Source organism: Macaca fascicularis, chromosome 20 (genome assembly GCF_037993035.2).
Source record: "Macaca fascicularis isolate 582-1 chromosome 20, T2T-MFA8v1.1".
NCBI lineage: Eukaryota > Metazoa > Chordata > Mammalia > Primates > Cercopithecidae > Macaca > Macaca fascicularis.
The window spans coordinates 21461563-21479315 of record NC_088394.1 but is presented as its reverse complement, the minus strand read 5'-3'; the positions used below and the strand labels follow the sequence as shown (position 1 = coordinate 21479315).

Below are 17753 nucleotides of genomic sequence, written 5' to 3'. Positions count from 1 at the left end.
GACTGAGTGGCTTATGAATAACAGAAATTTATTTCTCACAGTTCCGGAGGCTGGAAGTCTGAGATCAGGGTGCCAGCATCATTGAGTTCTGGTGAGGACCCTCTTTCTAGGGTACAGGCTGCTGACCTCTTGTTGTATCCTTGCATGGCAGAAGGCAGAGAGAAGCAAGGTCTCTCAGAACGCTTAAAAGGGCATTCATCCCATTCAGGAGGGCTCTGCTCTCATAATCTCATCTAATCCTAATCACCTCCCAAAGACCCCACGTCCTAATACCATCACGATAGGGGGTGGGAGCCTCAACATATATATCTGTTGATATATATATCAACAAACACGCAGTCTATAGCACAACTTTAAGAGGGAAATGTAATCACAGCACTTTGGGAGGCTGAGGCGGGGGCATCACTTGAGGTCAGGACTTCAAGACCAGCCTGGCCAACATAGCGAAACCCTGTCTCTACTAAAACTACAAAAATTAGCCTGGTGTGGTGGCACACATCTATAATCCCAGCTATTCCATGGGCTGAGGCAGGAAAATTGCTTGAACCCAGGAGGCGGAAGTTGCAGTGAGTAAGCCAAGATCGTGCCACCGTATTCCAGCCTCAGTGACAGAGTGAGACTCCATCTCAAAAACAAACAAACAAACAAACAAAACAACCATCTCAAGCCAAACAACAGCAACTTCAAGTAAAAAAAAAAAAAAAAAAAAATTAGCATCATAAAGTAGAAATATTTTCATTAAAGTTAGAAACAAGGCCAGGTGCAGTGGCTCACACCTATAATCCCAACACTTTGGGAGGCCAAGGCAGGCCAATCACTTAATCCCAGGAGTTCAAGACCAGCCTGGGCAATACCGCCAGACTTCCTCTCTACCAAAAAAATACAACAGTTAGATGGGTGTGGTGGCATGCACCTGTAGTCCCACCTACTCAGGAGGCTGAGGTGGGAGAACAGCTTGAGCCCAGGAGGTCAAGGCTGCAGTGAGCTATGATAGCACCACTGCACTCCAGTCTGGGCAACAGAGCGAGTCCCTGTCAGAAAAGAAAGAAAAAGAAAAAGAAAAGAAAAAAAAGAAAAAGAAAAAAGAGGGGAGGGGAGGGTGTTTTGTTTTTAAACATTACAAAGCAAATTGCTATCTAGAGACCTCCTCTAGTAAAGTTATACATCTAGTGGTGTGCTGGTAAATGTGTAACTACCAGTTTGGAGAAGAAAAAGGCTATTTGCAGTGTTTGTCAATTTTTACAGTGTAAATACTCCCATAATGGTCAATTTCAATAATGGCCATGTTTAACAACCAGTTCACTAAATTCCTACCAAAACAACAATCAGCTCTCATGAATCAGTCCAAGCCAGCTCCGGCATCTACAGCTTACATCTGGACAACCATGTGGAGACATATGTGCTGGTAAGAACTACTTTCCTAGATACATTTAAGTGGAAAAAGGCAACAGAAGTATTTATAATTGGGTACTGCCTGTATAAACAACTTTTTAAATGTACATACATACTTATATTTGCATAGATTATCTTTTAAAGAATATTAAAGAAACCTGAACAAGATGTGGAACAGGACTGGATGAGAAACTTTTCTGTTGTTGTTGTTTGAGACGGAGTCTGGCTCTGTCGCCCATGCTGGAGTCCAGTGGCGCAATCTCGGCTCACTGCAAGCTTCGCCTCCTGTGTTCACGCCATTCTCCCGCCTCAGCCTCCCGAGTAGCCGGGAGTATTGGCGCCGGACACCGCGCCCGACACCATGCCCAGCTAATTTTGTTTTTGTATTTTTAGTAGAGATGGGATTTCACCGTGTTAGCCACGATGGTCTTAATCTCCTGACCTTGTGATCCGCCAGCCTTGGCCTCCCAAAGTGCTGGGATTACAGGCGTGAGCCACTGTGCATAGCCGAGAAACTTTTTATTGTAAACCCTCTAGTAAGTTGTTTGAGCTATTTTTTTAAATTACTGAATTACTTTTTAATAAAAATTACATTTTTGAAAAAGTAAACACCATTAAATTTTTATTTTTATAATATAATTATCCTTTTCTTGACTACACATCTTTCCTTCTTTGGGGGGGGGGTACTTAAAATAATTCTCACTATATTCAATAACCCCTAGCCAAAACTGGGTCAGTAAGCCAAATAAACTGAAATTAGAATATTTTTTTCATTTTACTTTTTTCCAAAAAGCAAAACTGCTGTGGTTCAACTTCAAGTCATTTACCAAAACAATTATATAAGTAATCATTTCACCTACAACTACTTTTAGTTAAAAAAAATAAATTAAGGCAAGTATGCAAAGCACACTCAGATATCTTCCAACAGTCCAGCATTCATAAATCTACACAGCAAGACCATTTTGCATCTCCCAGTCCTCACGGTTTCACATGGAAATCATCAAGATCTAGTGACTCAGAGAAAAAAAGCAATAATAGCGTGCTGTGGCGCGTCTGCGAAATTTACAGGTCACTGAAAGTCACCCATAGCAACAAGGCTTCTTGTCTCAGGTCTGCAGTGTGTCACATGCCAGACTCCTCAGACTCAACAGGCAGCTCTGCACATCCACAATCAAGGAGCTTGTTTTCCACCCTTCCTGGAGACTGCCCTCTTGTCTAGCTTGACTTCCTCTCCATTTTTAGCATCAGACACACAAGGAAATAAAATTCGTGGTTAGATTGATGTTTCTTCCCCCTGCTCTTTCACCTCCTGCTATGCCAGGAAGTAGCATTAAAGTTCTATCATGTGGTTGTCCAACAGGACACAGGAACGCAGGACCTTCCAACCTGACGACTAGTGAGTGCAGTGTAGAGAGCTGGAGCTGAGGCTTAATTACACAGGGAGTAGTAGCACTGAAGTAAGATCAGGTTGCTGAATCACAAAGGAGGACATTTTGCAACATATAGATGATATATGTACACTCACATTTAAAAGCATTTTTTGTTTACCATGACAAGCCACTCAACAACAGGAACATAAAATGGAGATCTAAGATGGGAAACGGGAGATTTGTTCTCTCTGTTCTTTTCCACACCCTTCTATATCGAAAGAATTCCCCATTTTCCCCATTATCAACACAAATCTGAAACCATTTGGTAAATATTAAGACAAGAATTAAATCTGAAGGCAGTAAGATCTGGGGAGAAAAAATAACAAACAAGAAATTAAATTAATTTGTGACACCACAAATCCACACAGAATCCAATGGTTATAAGAAACAAGGGCATTATTCCTTAAGACATAGATTTTCATGATATTTGATGATGACGACATTTGCAAAATAGTAATAGATTTCTTCAAAATGTCTGTGAGCTCTTAAGAGTTTCTGAAGTCAAGGTCAATTGAGGCAATAAAATAGAAAATCTAAAGATTTTTCAGCCGGGCATGGTGGCTCACACCTGTAATCTCAGCATTTTGGGAGGCAGAGGCGGGAGGATCACCTGAGATCAGGAGTTAGAGACCAGCCTGGTCAACATGGCAAAATCCCATCTCTACTGAAAATACAAAAGTTAGCCAGGCATAGTGGCATGTGCCTATAGTCCCAGTTACTTGGGACACAGGAGGCTGAGGAAGGAGAATTGCTTGAACCCATGAGGTGGAGGTTGCAGTGAGCCGAGATCGCGCCACTGCACTCCAGCCAAGGCAACAGAGCAAAGCTCTGGCTCGGGAAAAAAAAAAAAAGAAAGAAAGAAAAAAAAGAAACACTAAAGATTTTTAAATAGTAACTTGTATAATTCATAAAATAAATAATTGTATATTAATGTACATTAACTTATGAAAATGCAAGAGACTTCAAGTCCTAATTTTCAAGATGACCTAAAATGCAAACCACATAAACTAAAACTATAAATTAATGTGGCATTAAGTCAGAATGGCCAGAAGTCACAGTAACTATGAAGTGATATGAAATCAACCCGTTTCTTCTAACATATTCTTCATTCAATATTGCTGAAAAGCAAGACCATGCAATCAAAAAATCAAATGTTACAGAAAGAAATGATACATGCTGCAACACATATGGTCTTCAAAAGAGAAAAAAACAAATAAGAGCATTTATCATTTTTAGAGTCTGGCACAAGAGATACAAAACACAAAACAAAACAGCCATGACATTCAGCAAGTATATATGACCAGATTTAAAGGAACTGTTTATTGCTCGATTCAGTTGGAAAACTAATAAATAAATGGTTCAAGCTCCATTTAAAACCAGAGATACAGATGCATTTTTGGCTTTCAATCTCAAGCAGTCAGACCCAGCTAAATATTAATTATTACTACTGCAGGGGGAATGCTAGATCTCTATAAAGTCCACCTTAAGGTGAACATTAACCAAGGTGGTGTTTTACATGGATTAACTGGATTACTTTAAACTGCAGGCTATTATGAGAAATACTAGACAGTGTTTAATTGTACACAGCACAAAATCACAAATACCAATAAACAGCTATCCTCGGTAACAGCCAGCCTGACTGACCACACTTACCGTTTTCCACATAAGGATGAAAGGGGAGGACCAGGGCCAGGATGACCCTGCCTCTAGTTGGCTCCAAGACACTTCTGATATCTTTTAACAAAGTCAGGGGCTGATCACAGCGGTCCAGCAAGTTCAGGCAGCTGATGACATCATACTGGAACCCTGTATTCTGCCATTCATTTATACCAAGCACTCTAGAAAAATCAGAAATAACTGTATTAACATCTCTCTAAAGACATCTTTAAAAATAACTGAGATGACAGTAAAGTCTTTAACTTTGTCTTCTAAATTAAGTTCAAAATCCTCTGTTATAATTTATGTTTGCAATAATGACATGGCCAGGGAAGAGAAAAATAGCAATCATATTTCTTTTTTTTTTTTTTTTTTGAGATGGAGTCTCAACTCTGTTGCCTAGGCTAGAGTACACTGGAGTAATCTCGGCTCATGGTAACCTCCACTTCCTGGGTTCAAGCGATTCTCCTGCCTCCACCTCCTGAGTAGCTGAGATGACGGGCAGGCGCCACCACGCCCAGATAATTTTTGTGTTTTTAGTAGAGACAGGGTTTCACCATGTTGGCTAGGCTGATCTTGAACTCCTAACCTCAAGCGATCTGACTGCCTCAGCCTCCCAAAGTGCTGGGATTACAGGTGTGAACCACCATGCCTGGCCCATATTTCTTTAAATTTAACATTTCACCTATTTCCAAATCTCAACACATATGAAATTTTCTTTACAAGAACTAATCATGTTTAGTAAGTATGAAGATGTAACCTGATAAAGTTATGAAACTAAAACATCAAATTCTTGAATATCAGTATAGAACAAGAGTCCTGCTTTCTACCACTCATTGGAACTTAATCAAAAAATATATCATATAATTAATGTTTTCTACTCCTAGGATCCCTTCTATTCTTAAAAATGGCTTGGGAGTGGTATAAAATAATTTCCATTGATAAACTTATGACCTTTGAGCACATTTCTGTTCCCAGGAAAGACATATTTCATACTTGAGAATCTTCATATCTAAATAACTACACAAAAAAGGGCCAGGCACGGTGGCTCACACCTGTAATCCCAGCACTTTGGGAGGCCAAGGCGGGTGGATCACAAGGTCAGGAGATTGAGACCATCCAGGCCAACATGATGAAACACCATCTCTACTAAAAATACAAAAATGAGCTGAGTGTGGTGGTGTGTGCCTGTAATCCCAGCTACTCGGGAGGCTGAGGCAGGAGAATCACTTGAAACAGGGAGGCGGAGGTTGCAGTGAGCTGAGATCATATCACTGTACTCCAGCATGGGGACAGAGCGAGACTCCATCTCAAAACAAAAAAAAACAAAAACTATACAGAAAAGATAAAGCCCAGGACATCCTATTAACACTAAGCATGGTTTAAAAAAAAAACCACTCTCGACCCTCAATCTCTCACTTTCATATACACACACAGAACACAGAGAACATTTTCAGTCCTCTACAATGTTATCTCTAGAAAGGGGGAGTTTTTATATCAAGAGTCTTTGTTAGCCACACAATTAGGCAATTTTACAAATTACTTGCTCCTGCTTGGTTATACCAATCAGAATGTGGTAGGTGAGACATGTTACGATAGAGACAGGTAAAAAAGGAAACATAAAAAAAGGATCTTTGGTAAACAAGTCTTTAGTAATGTTGAGCAGATACTGTAAGACAGCTCAGAAAATTCTAAAAGTATAATGAGGGCTGTTTTGAAACCCTCATTAGCATAATGATTTTTTTATAGCATTTCTGAATAGCAGAATTTTAAAAACACAAAGCACTTAGTTTCAATTTCTTTTCAATCTATATTTTTGTCAAACTAAAGCCTCTTCCAAATAGCAGCCTAACAAACTTCCAGGGACTAGTCAGATTCCTTACTGGAGCAGGTGTTTCAATGTACTAAATACTGTTTGAAGTAAGTAGGGCATTCTGGCTTCAAAATCACTTTGTTGTACTAAGTCAACTGTAATAGTAATTTTGGAAACTCAATTTAGCTTATTCAAAGAGTTTCCAAACACTACTCAGAAGACTACTTTCAGAACAAAAATGTCATCAATTCCCATTCTAAAAAATGGAAATTAATAAAGAAAGGACTATTTGTATATATTAATGCCTTAGCTAAGCAGCCAATTTAAAGTCATAAACTGTAAAATACAAATTATATATTTGATTTTAAAAAACAAAACAACAAAAAAATCTTACGTCTATCTGCAATGAAGCAGAAGCCAAACATCATCAGCATGGTCCAATTTAAATAATCTCACTAAATCTACCTCAGAATTAGTTTCAGATAGGTAGCCTCTGTGTTGGTAATTTTGGAAGAGAAATATATGCTCACAACAGAAAATGATGACTAACACCAAGACAGTTAAATCTATACCTATAGAAGCTCAAGTGCATCCTTACTTCTGTTTTGTGATTTTTATTTGAAAACTCACTCAGTTCCACTGATGAAGACAAATTGCTTAGCCCCACTAAAACTGCCTATTAGCCCAGGAATCCTAACAAGGTGTCAGAATTTTCCTCTTTCTAAAACATATTTCTAAACCTAGAATGAGGGTATCTATTCAGCAGATTATTATTTTCAAGAAAATGAGTTAATAACTCCAGAAGGATGTAAAATATATTTCTCTTTAGAGAATGATAAAGCAGTCAGGTGTGGTAGCTAACATCTGTAATTCCAGCACTTTGGGAGGATTGCTTGAGCCCAGGAGTTTGAGACCAGCCTGGGCAACACAACGAGACCCCATCTCTATAAAAAATTAAAAATAGCCAAGGATGGTAGCACATGCCTGTAGTCCTAGCTAAGCTACTTGGGCAGCTGAGGCAGAAGGATGGCTTGAACCAAGAGTTTGAGGTTACAGTGAGCTATGATTGCGTCACTGCACTCCTGCCTGGACGACAAAGCAAGATCCTGTCTCAAATAAAAGGGCCAGGCACAGTGGCTCACACCTGTAATCCTAGCACTTTGGGAGGCCAAAGCGGGCAGATTACCTGAGCTCAGGATTTCAAGACCAGCTGGGCAACACAGTGAAACCCCATCTCTACTAAAATATAAAAACTTAGCCGGGCGTGGCAGCATGCGCCTGTAGTCCCAGCTACTCGGGAGGTTGAAGCAGGAGAATTGCTTGAACCCGGGAGGCAGAGGTTGTACAGTGAGCCGAGATGGTGCCACTGCACTCCAGCCTGGGCAACAGGGTGAGATTCCGTCTCCCAAAAAAAAAAAAAAAAAAAGGAAAAGATGCTTTGCCATCTCAGGTTGGGAGAGCTCTAAACTTAGGAAATAAGCAATCAGTATTTTGATAAATCCTAAATAAAAAATGAAACACCAACAATATAAAAAAAACGTATTGTCTTGCTGTAAAAATCAAAACCACATCCTTTAGTTTTACAATTGGGTTTTCTGGCATAAACAATGACAACTTGGGAAGATAAAGGAAAAACTGGGCCATTTTCTGTTTATTGACCTATTTTTAAAATACAGAAACTAGCCGGGCACGGTGGCTCAAGCCTGTAATCCCAGCACTTTGGGAGGCTGAGACGGGCGGATCACAAGGTCAGGAGATCGAGACCATCCTGGCTAACACGGTGAAACCCCGTCTCTACTAAAAAATACAAAAAAACTAGCCGGGCGAGGTGGCGGGCGCCTGTGGTCCCAGCTACTCCGGAGGCTGAGGCAGGAGAACGGCGTAAACCCGGGAGGCGGAGCTTGCAGTGAGCTGAGATCCGGCCACTGCACTCCAGCCTGGGCGACAGAGCCAGACTCAGTCTCAAAAAATAAAATAAAATTAAATTAAAAAAATAAAATAAAATAAAATACAGAAACTTTAGCTGGGCACAGTGGCTCACGCCTGTAATCCCAGCACTTTGGGAAGGCAAGGCGGGCAGATTACCTGAGCTCAGGAATTCGAGACCAGCCTGGGCAATACAGTGAAACCTCATCTCTGCTAAAATACAAAAAATTTAGCTGGGTGTGGCAGCGTGCACCTGTAATCACAGCTACTTGGAGAGGCTGAGGCAGGAGAATCACTTGAACCCGGGAGGCAGAGGTTGCAGTGAGCTGAGATCGTGCCACTGCACTCCAGCCTGGGTGACAGAGCGAGCCTTCGTCTAGAAAAATTACAGAACCTTTATTTTAAAAGGCATGTTTTGCTCACGCCTATAATATCAGCACTCTGGGAGGCCAAGGGAAGAGGACTGTTTGAGGCCAGGAGTTCAAAACTGGCCTGGTCAACATAGTGAAACTCGTGTCTCCAAACATATGACACACAAACAAAACACACACACACACACATTCTCAAATTAGCCAGATATGGAAGCAGGCACCTGTAGTCCCAGCTACTGAGGAGGCTGAGGTGAGAGGATCACCTGAGCCCAGGAGTTCAAGGCTGCAGTGAGCTATAATCACGCCACCATGCTGTAGCCCAGGTGACAGAGACCCTGTCTCTAAAAATGCACATATTAATTAATAATAAAAAGCCTGTTTTTCATGGCCCAGATATTGAAGAGAAACAGAAAATAGTTCTAATCTCAAAAGGAAGAAAAAACTGTAAAATTAAGCTGAAAGTCTACCTTGCCATCTTGGATTGGGAGACCTCTAAACTTAGGAAATAAAGATACCACTTCCTCGTTAAAACCTCAAACTGCACCAATAGTTACAAAATTTACCACTTTTGTGACAAGATTTTCACTTCATACTAACATTATGAAAGGAATGCCAATCAGTATGAATTTCCCATGCAGGTCAAACTGCAGGTTTTTGGCTTATGTGCTGTATACAAGGGAAAAAATTAAACCAAGTATTTTTTATGTGGTAGATATCTTTACATACCATGTACACTCCAGATATATTACTAATTCAAACATCTAAAGTTTCACTGAAAATTCCATTTAGACACTTAGAATAAAAGAAAAAGAAGACTGGGGTGGTTAATCATCTGAAGATGGGTTTAACACCTTCCTCTTCGACCCACTTCAAAGCATGGATTTTTTAAAGGGGAGCTGGAATCAGATTAGGAATTCAGCCTGACTTAAGCCACTGTTATAACAAAGGTCAAAGCATTCCAAGTTTTGAAATGCCAAATTAATTTCTAACTGAAGGAAAACATGTCAATTATTACTATGCAGACCCACCAGAACCTTATCTGAGACAGACTGCTAAAGCTAAGGGGCTTTCTAATCACTAGGCTCAACTTCCTAATGTCTCTTCCTATAACATCCCTAACAGCAATTCAAACACTGACAGTGATAAGGACTTAAGACGGTTCAAGCTAGGAAGGTCGATTTCCCTAAGCTGTAACTCAACTTCTAAGGCATAGCTGTGCCTGATCATACCAAAGACTACACCTACCCCTTTCCTTCCATATAAAAATCCCACAGAGTATCTGTTCACAGTAATCTTCCCTTCTCCAGGCTAAAAATTTCCATGTTTTGCAAATGCTCAAACCAGTGCTGCTCTAAAAGCTACACTGATGTTGTCTCTAGGGTTAATCTGCAAAAGTAGAAACATGTGGATAGGAAAGTGAGTGATTACATAATTCTTTCTCCTTTCTCTCTAAGGCTAACTAGACTTCCAAAAATATCACAGAGAAGGAGGCTGACTCCAGCTCTACCTCCCCCATTCTGCACTGAGCCAAGAGACAGAAATCTCCCAATCAATAAATCATACTGAAATAAGAATACCCTTCTTCTGGCTGGGTGCGGTGGCTCATGCCTGTAATCCCAACAAATCTTGGGAGGCCAAGGCAGGCGGATCACGAGGTCAGCAGTTTAAGACCAGCCTGGCCAACATAGTGAAACCCAGTCTCTACTAAAAATACAAAAAAAAATTAGCCAAGCATGGTGACGTGTGCCTATAGTCCTAGCTACTCAGCAGGATGAGGCAGGAGAATCACTTGAATCCAGGAGGTGGAGGTTTCAGTGAGCCAAGATCACGCCACTGCACTCCAGCTTGGGTAACAGAGTGAGACTTCATCTCCAAAAAAAAAAAAGAAAATTATCCTTCTTCCTAGTCTTTCAAGCTCCAGATGACCTTAAAACCAAAATTAACACTGATGACTATATATTAAAAGCAAAACAAAACAGAAAATAGCAAGTATTGTTAAAGAGTGGAGAAACTGGAACCCTTGTACTACATTGCTGGTAGGAATGTAAAATGGTGCGGCAGCAATGGAAAAGTATTGCAATTCGTCAAAAAATTAAACCCAGACTCAGCCATGTGATCCAGCAACTCCACTTCTGGGTCTATACCCAAAAGAAGAACAAGTAGGGGCTCAAGTAGGTATTTGTACACCCATGTTCATAGCAGCATTATTCACAACAGCCAAATGGCAGAAACAACCCAAGTATCCACTGACAGATAAATGGGTAAACAAAACGTGGTACATGCATACAATGAACTATTACTCATCCTTAAAGAAAATTTTGGGCTAGATGCAGTGGCTCACACCTGTAATCCCAGCACTCTGGATTACTTAAGGTCAGGAGTTCGAGACCAGTCTGGCCAAGTAGTGAAACGCTATCCCTACTAAAAATACAAAAAAAATTAGCCAGGCATGGTGGCATACGCCTGTAATCCCAGCTACTTGAGAGGCTGAAGCAGGAGAATTGCTTGAACCTGAGAGGTAGAGGTTGCAGTGAGCTGAGATCACGCCACTGCACTCCAGCCTGGGCAACAAGAACGAAACTCCATCTCAAAAAAAAAAGAAAGAAAGAAAGAAAATTTTGGCCCATGTACAACATGAGTAAAACCTTGAGTAAACCTTGAAGACATGCTACATGAAATAGGCCAGTCTCAAGGAGCTAATGTATATAATTCCTCTTATACAAAGTACCCAGAATAGTCAAATTCATAGACAAAGTAGAATGGTGGTTGTCAGGGGTTAGGAGGAGGGAAAAATGGGGAGTTACTGTTTATTGGGTACAGAGTTTCCATTTTGGAAGATAAAAAATTCTGGAGATGAACAGTGGTGATGATTGTACAACGATGTAAATGTACCTAATACCACTGAACTGTACACTTAAAAATAGTTAAAATAGTAAATTCTATGCTATGTATATTTTAACACTACTTAAAAAAATTTTTTTTGAGAATGCCAGATTCTTATTAGGGAAGAAGTCCCTTCTTCTGATCTGCCTTTTCCGAGCTATCTCTCGCTAGTCCTTTCCTTCCCTAGAGTGCCAACCCCTCTGCTCCAGGAAAATACTGCCACCAGAAGATTATTTCTCTATATTTCCAGCTACTTATGTATAACATGATTTTTTTTTAAATTCCTAATCATGGAAGACCATTTTTGATTCGTATCCTTTAAATAATAAACTTTCAAGAAGAAATGCATCTAAAACCAAAAAATATACCCCATGTCTAAAAATTATACCTGTATTTCTTTTTCTGAAGCTGCCATATCATAGTTTCAGAAAGCTCAGTGGCATAGATTTCTTCAAAATGAGGGCTCATGATTTTTGTGACTTCTCCATCTCCAGCACCTAAATCAAGAAGTCTGTGGGTTTTCCAGTCTGGATTAATTTTAAGCAGTCTCTGAAATTGATCTGGTGAAAACACAAACATTGAGCCTCTTCCTAGCAACCTGAAAAAAAAAAAAAAGGACAAAAATCGAAGTGTCTATGCAAATTAACCACCCCTTACCATACACATACAAAGTGAATATAGTGACTCAGCACCAACAACCATAATCACTTATTACACGGTTAAGTTTTTTTTTTTTTTTAGACAATGTCTCACTCTGTCGCTCAGGCTGGAGTGCAGTGGCACGATCTCGGCTCACTGCAACCTTCGCCTCCTGGGTTCAAGCAATTCTCCTGTCCCAGCCTCCCAAGTAGCTGGGATTACAAGCGTGCACCACCACACCTGGCTTATTTTTTGTATTTTTAGTGGAGACGGGGTTTCACCATGTCGGCCAGGCTGGTCTCGATCTCCTGACCTCGTGATCCACCCGCCTCAGCCTCCCAAAGTGCTGGGATTACAGGCATAGGCCACTGCGCCTGGCCTTTTTTTTTTTTTTCTGAAACAGAGTCTCACCGTGTCGCCCAGGCCGGAGTGCAGTGGCGCGATCTCTGCTCACTGCAAGCTCCGCCTCCTGGGTTCATGCCATTCTCCTGCCTCAGCCTCCCGAGTAGCTGGGACTACAGGCGCCCACCACCTCGCCTGGCTAGTTTTTTGTATTTTTAGTAGAGACCAAGTTTCACCGTGTTAGCCAGGATAGTCTCGATCTCCTGACCTCGTGATCCACCCGCCTCAGCCTCCTAAAGTGCTGGGATTACAGACATGAACCACCATGCCCAGCCAAGATATTATCTTTTGTATCATTTCTATGATTAGAAGACAAAGTTAATAAAATAAGAAAATGCCTCCAGATATCATTTGTCTTTGGAGTTGCAAATAATGTCCCAAAAAAGCATGGGAAGAGGGAAATAAAAGGTGGAAAGGGGAACGGATGACAGGGGAAGGAAGAAGAAATAAGAGATGAAGGTGAAGAACTTAAGTCAAAATAGGAAGGAAAAGTGGAAGGAGTAACAGAAAACATGTTTATCAGTTGAAAAAGATGACAAGCTAACACAGCTAGACCAGAGTAGCAGAGAAACCAAATAGGAAAAAAAAGTGATTTCAAATATGGAATTAAACCATGGATCAGGAAAAAAAGAGCTTTAGTATGATAGATTTTTAAGAGACACTAGAGAAAAGAGGGAAAAGAGTGGTCCTTGTGATGTCGGTTAATATGCATTAAAGTAGATTCATACTTATGTCAGTTTATATGGTTACAACTGTCTGGGTCCTATTATTTCTAAAGGTCCTAGAAAACACTCAAAACCATAGTAATGCCATTGAAAAAAGAGACTGAGGGGAGTTTAAATGGAGATCAAAGAGAACCCTCAGAAAAGCAACTATAGGTCCAGCCAAGTCTCATGGATGCATCACCGTGGGAAATAAAATGCACTCCCTATTTAGGACTTGTTTTCTAGCTCTGAAATTCTAGTTTATCTAGGGCAGGGATTCTCAACCCTCCATTAAGCAGCAGAACCCTTTCTTTAAATGAAGTGGAACTCACAGACAATATAAGATCCTAAGAGAGCAGCTGCTGTTCGAATGAGGTTGGGAGCCCAGGAGCTGTGGCCAGCCCACTTCTAGGCCTTTCTCTGCAGCCTGAAGCAGTTCCTGAGGCACTTCCTCCTCAGACTCTGGAAAACAGTCTGGGGACCACTGGTCTAGGAAGTGGCAGGCAAACCTGTTCTGTACTGCTGCTCTCTGGAAACAATCATAAGTTACATAATGTTTGCTGCTATACAGTGACTGGAAAGATGCGTGCAACATGGTGCCCAATGTAAGACCAGTTTTAGGAAGAAATACGAATAATGGAGCTCATGTAACAAAGTCCCCCTTCCTTTTCCCATTATGGCCATAGGAAAGTTTAACCAAGTTTACAGTAAATCTTCTGCCCCACAGAAATGCTAGAAAATTGGAGAGAGAAAGACCTCAGAGACCACTAAACGTGATGCTACCGACTACAACTGCTTACTAAAGACAATCACGTCTCATAAAAGACAAGTTGTTTTAATCCTCAATTGTTCATATATTACAGTAAGAAAATAGCAAATCTGAACTTGCTGAAGTAGTTGTACAAAATTTAACAAAGAAACCAGAGTCACAGCAGAAAGAGGCTACTGGCAGCATGGCTGAGGGGAGGTGAGTTTCACTCAAATACTGATGCTGACTTGCCACAGGACCAAAAGTAAGTCACAAAACAGTCATTTTGCTTAAATTTTCCCAGAGCATGCTTCCCAAGCCATCTCCTTGGGATGTGAGGAAACCTTGACATGATAATTATAAAATTCTAGAACTAGAGGTCACCTGAGCTCAGAGCTCACAAGTTCATCTGACTGGTCTACATTTAAAGGCACCAGAGGCTGGGCATGGTGGCTCACGTCTGTAATCCCAGCATTTTGGGAGGCCGACGTGGGAGGATCTCTTGAACCCAGGAGTTTGAGACCAGCCTGGGCAACATGGTGAAACCCCGTCTCTACAAAAAATACAAAAATTAGCCAGGCACAGTGGCATGAGCCTCTAGTCCCAGCTACCTGGAAGACTGAGGCAGGAGGATTGCTTGAGCCTGAGGAGGTCAAGACTGCAGTGAGCCATGACTGTGCCACTGCACTCCAGCCTAGGCAATAGAGTGAGACCCTGTCTCCAAAAAAAAAAAGAAAGAAGGCACTAGAGAGAGAGGGGAAGGACTGTCCTATTTCCAAAGAACATGAGCAACAGAGGCTCTACAAAAAGATTAACACTGTCAAAAAATAAATCAAAATCCATCAAGCCCAGTGTTTATCAACCAGGATGAATTTTGCCCTCTAGGGGGCAATGGGAGTAGACAGGAGAGTTTCCAGTAATCACAAGGACCTGAGGGTACTACTGCCATTCAGTGGGCAAGGCCAGAAAAGTTAAGATTTCCTGCAGTGTAGGTGGCAGTCTCACACAATGAAGAACAGTCTCACCTAAAATACCAAGCCTAGTACAAAGTTACCCATAAACACAAACCGTGAAGAGATATGACCCTCTAATTTGGGTTTAACTTTAGTGTTTAATAACCATCCTAGGTTCTCTGGTCACAATCTAAGTTCTCACTAGACTTAAGAGTCTATGAAGAGGTGTGCCTCTTCCTTATAAAATAAACTCTGGAACATCTATTAAGTCTTTCCTTACTTAGCCTTCTCCTTTCCAGCATAAAGGAAGTTTGGTAAGTATCTTAAAGTAATTCCAGACAATACCACCGTAATGATTTCTGTGAGAGATGGCCACCTGTAGTAATAATCTCCCACTGCCATGGCTGGAAAGTATTGATGGGCCCTAAATTTAATTTTTAGTTGAGAATAGGACACAAGGCAAGAGGGATTAAAAGCAGGGTAGGTTTCAGAAGAAAAAAGCAGAAGAGTTTTAAGTAAGGGAAGCCAAAGGGGTTTACTAACTGTATTGCGTCTTTGATCAAACTGTGAAATTCTAGAGCAGGGAATTTTAACCAGGGTCTTATGGGTAGAGGAAAGGGGAAATAAAAGTTTGAAACCCCCAAAATCATACATAAAATGTTGAATGTAAGCACTTTTTGAAGAGAGGATTCCTACCTTTTATCACTTTCAAAGAGCTACAGGACTCTAGAAAGGATAAGAATCTCTGCTACAGTGACTCATCAGAATTCCAAAGGAAGAATAAATGGTATAGAACAGAAATTCAATATAACCAATTTAAGGAACAAAATGTCAGACCAAGTTGTATCAACTCAACTACCCATATAAAAATAACAACTGCTTGCCAAAGCAAACGTATGGCAATTTCACATAAACAATGAAGAAAATCAACTGAGAAATCTTGAGAAATGGCTTGCAGTGCCTAAAAACATATTTAAGGACCAGATGATACACTGGGGATCCAGACAGTCAGTAGAAACTGGCTCCAAACCTCAAGGGAAAAGAAAAGTGGGCTCAACCAGTGGTCTGAGTGGTCCAACGAGGCTTTTTAAGCATTGAGCCTATTGCTTTTTCTCTTTGGCATTTTAGAGTCTAGGTCCTTAGGAATGCCTGAAAATATGGCCAAGAAAGGACTGGAAAATCAAAACAAAACAAAAAACTTGTAAAGCTTTTTCTATGGATATATATGAGGGAACCACTCTGGGGACAGAGAATTCCACAATAAGTTTATAAAATTCTGGTGAACCTAGACATTATTTAAGAACAGATGCAGGACTCTTCACTCAAAATAAGCCATCATCCATTGTTGGACTAATTAGATCTCCCAAAAACAATTTGCTACTTCGAAGTATGTTTAAGGCAAAGATCTTTACTTTTCAGCCTAAGGGTGTAAAGCCCTCAGCTTCAGGGCTTGGTTCCGGGAGTCTTACTACTTTGTGGTCCAGAACCAGCAGCATTCAGCATCACTGGCATCGTTTTAAGAGCTTGTTAAAAATGCAGACTCTCCAGGCGCAGTGGGTCCCACCCATAATCCCAACACTTTGGGAGGCAGAGGTGGACGGATCACTTGAGGTCAGTTAGAGACCAGTCTGGCCAACATGGTGAAACCTCATCTCTACTAAAAATACAAAAATTAGCCAGGTGTGGTGGTGCACACCTGTAATCCCAGCTACTTGGGAGGCTGAGGCACGAGAATCGCTTAAACCCAGGAGGCGGAGGCTGCAATGAGCCCAGATCACGCCACTGTACTCCAGTCAGGGCAACAGAGCAGGACTGTGTCAAAAAAAATAAATAAATAAAAGCAGACTCTCAGGCCTAGCCCCTGACCTACGAACTCATAATCTGCATTTTAACAAGATCCCCTGGTGATTCCTATGTACATCAAAGCCAAGAAGCACTACCCTAAGTAACTCCCGCTATGAATACACATACTAATGAGGCTGCCATGTTATGGTGAATTTAAAGGGCAGAATCACAGAAAGATAAAATGATGGACTAACTGCCAAGGTTCTGACTAGTAGAAGTATTGTAGCTCAGGTAGTCAACATGCTGAACAAGATAACTTTTCTTTTTGTGTTTTTCCTTTTGTAAACCTAAGGATAAAGAAAAAAAATAAATGTCCAAGATTCACTTACCCATTGATAGATGTTCTAGACATAAACAGGCTAAAAACAGATGACACAAAAGAATGATATAATTGGATAAATAGCCAGCCCGATTTCTCAATGCTGTTGTTTAAGAAGATCTGTGTTCCTTGATCAAGGTAACTCTGAACAAAGACAGCCTGGAGTGATTCGCATAATTTCTCTCTGTTGCACACATACCACTAAAAAAAAAAAGAAGAACAAAAATTAAAACACATAACCAAAGTGTCACCTAAGAAATCCAAAAACAAAAAACCAGAAGACTAAATCAAATCTAAGATTTCCAAATATTACCTACCATCTCATGATACTCTGAGAATAATCATTTCTTATACTCATATAACCTATAAAATATAAAGCACTTCTTCAGACATGACTTCTCATTTCATTTTCTTACAGCCCTCAAGGTAAGTCGAGTGGGTGAGGGAAGGGTGGAGAGGCTTTTGGGTCATTCAGCTTAGTAGGCAGCAGAACAAGACCATAGCTCAGGCACTCGGACTCCCAGCCCAGTGCTTCAGTCACTGTATCCCTGAGATTTAGAAAGCTCTGCTGGCCTCTCTTTCACTGAGATTCAACATCAGAAGGCAAACAGCTGGCAGTATCCTTGCTTTTAGATAAGAAAACAGTCACATAATCCAATGCCTTAACTCAAA

General features: G+C 40.8%; 1 protein-coding gene across 8 annotated transcripts in view; it reads right to left on the bottom strand.

The window, feature by feature from the left end:
• METTL9 (methyltransferase 9, His-X-His N1(pi)-histidine) overlaps positions 1–17753 on the bottom strand; it is a 51543-nt gene that overhangs the window by 20727 nt on the left and 13063 nt on the right. For 4 of the 8 annotated variants that reach the window (XM_045382306.3, XM_005591448.5, XM_005591449.5 and 1 more), the window contains exons 2-4: positions 17092–17282; positions 11860–12069; positions 4476–4660 (exon numbers count right to left, since the gene is read on the bottom strand). In XM_045382306.3, coding sequence (XP_045238241.1) covers positions 4476–4660; positions 11860–12069; positions 17092–17282 — 586 coding nt within the window. Of the gene's footprint in view, positions 1–1985; positions 3129–4475; positions 4661–11859; positions 12070–17091; positions 17283–17753 lie in introns of those variants that run through there. The other 4 variants (XM_074028020.1, XM_074028021.1, XM_005591450.5 and 1 more) reach the window with 3 other exon arrangements.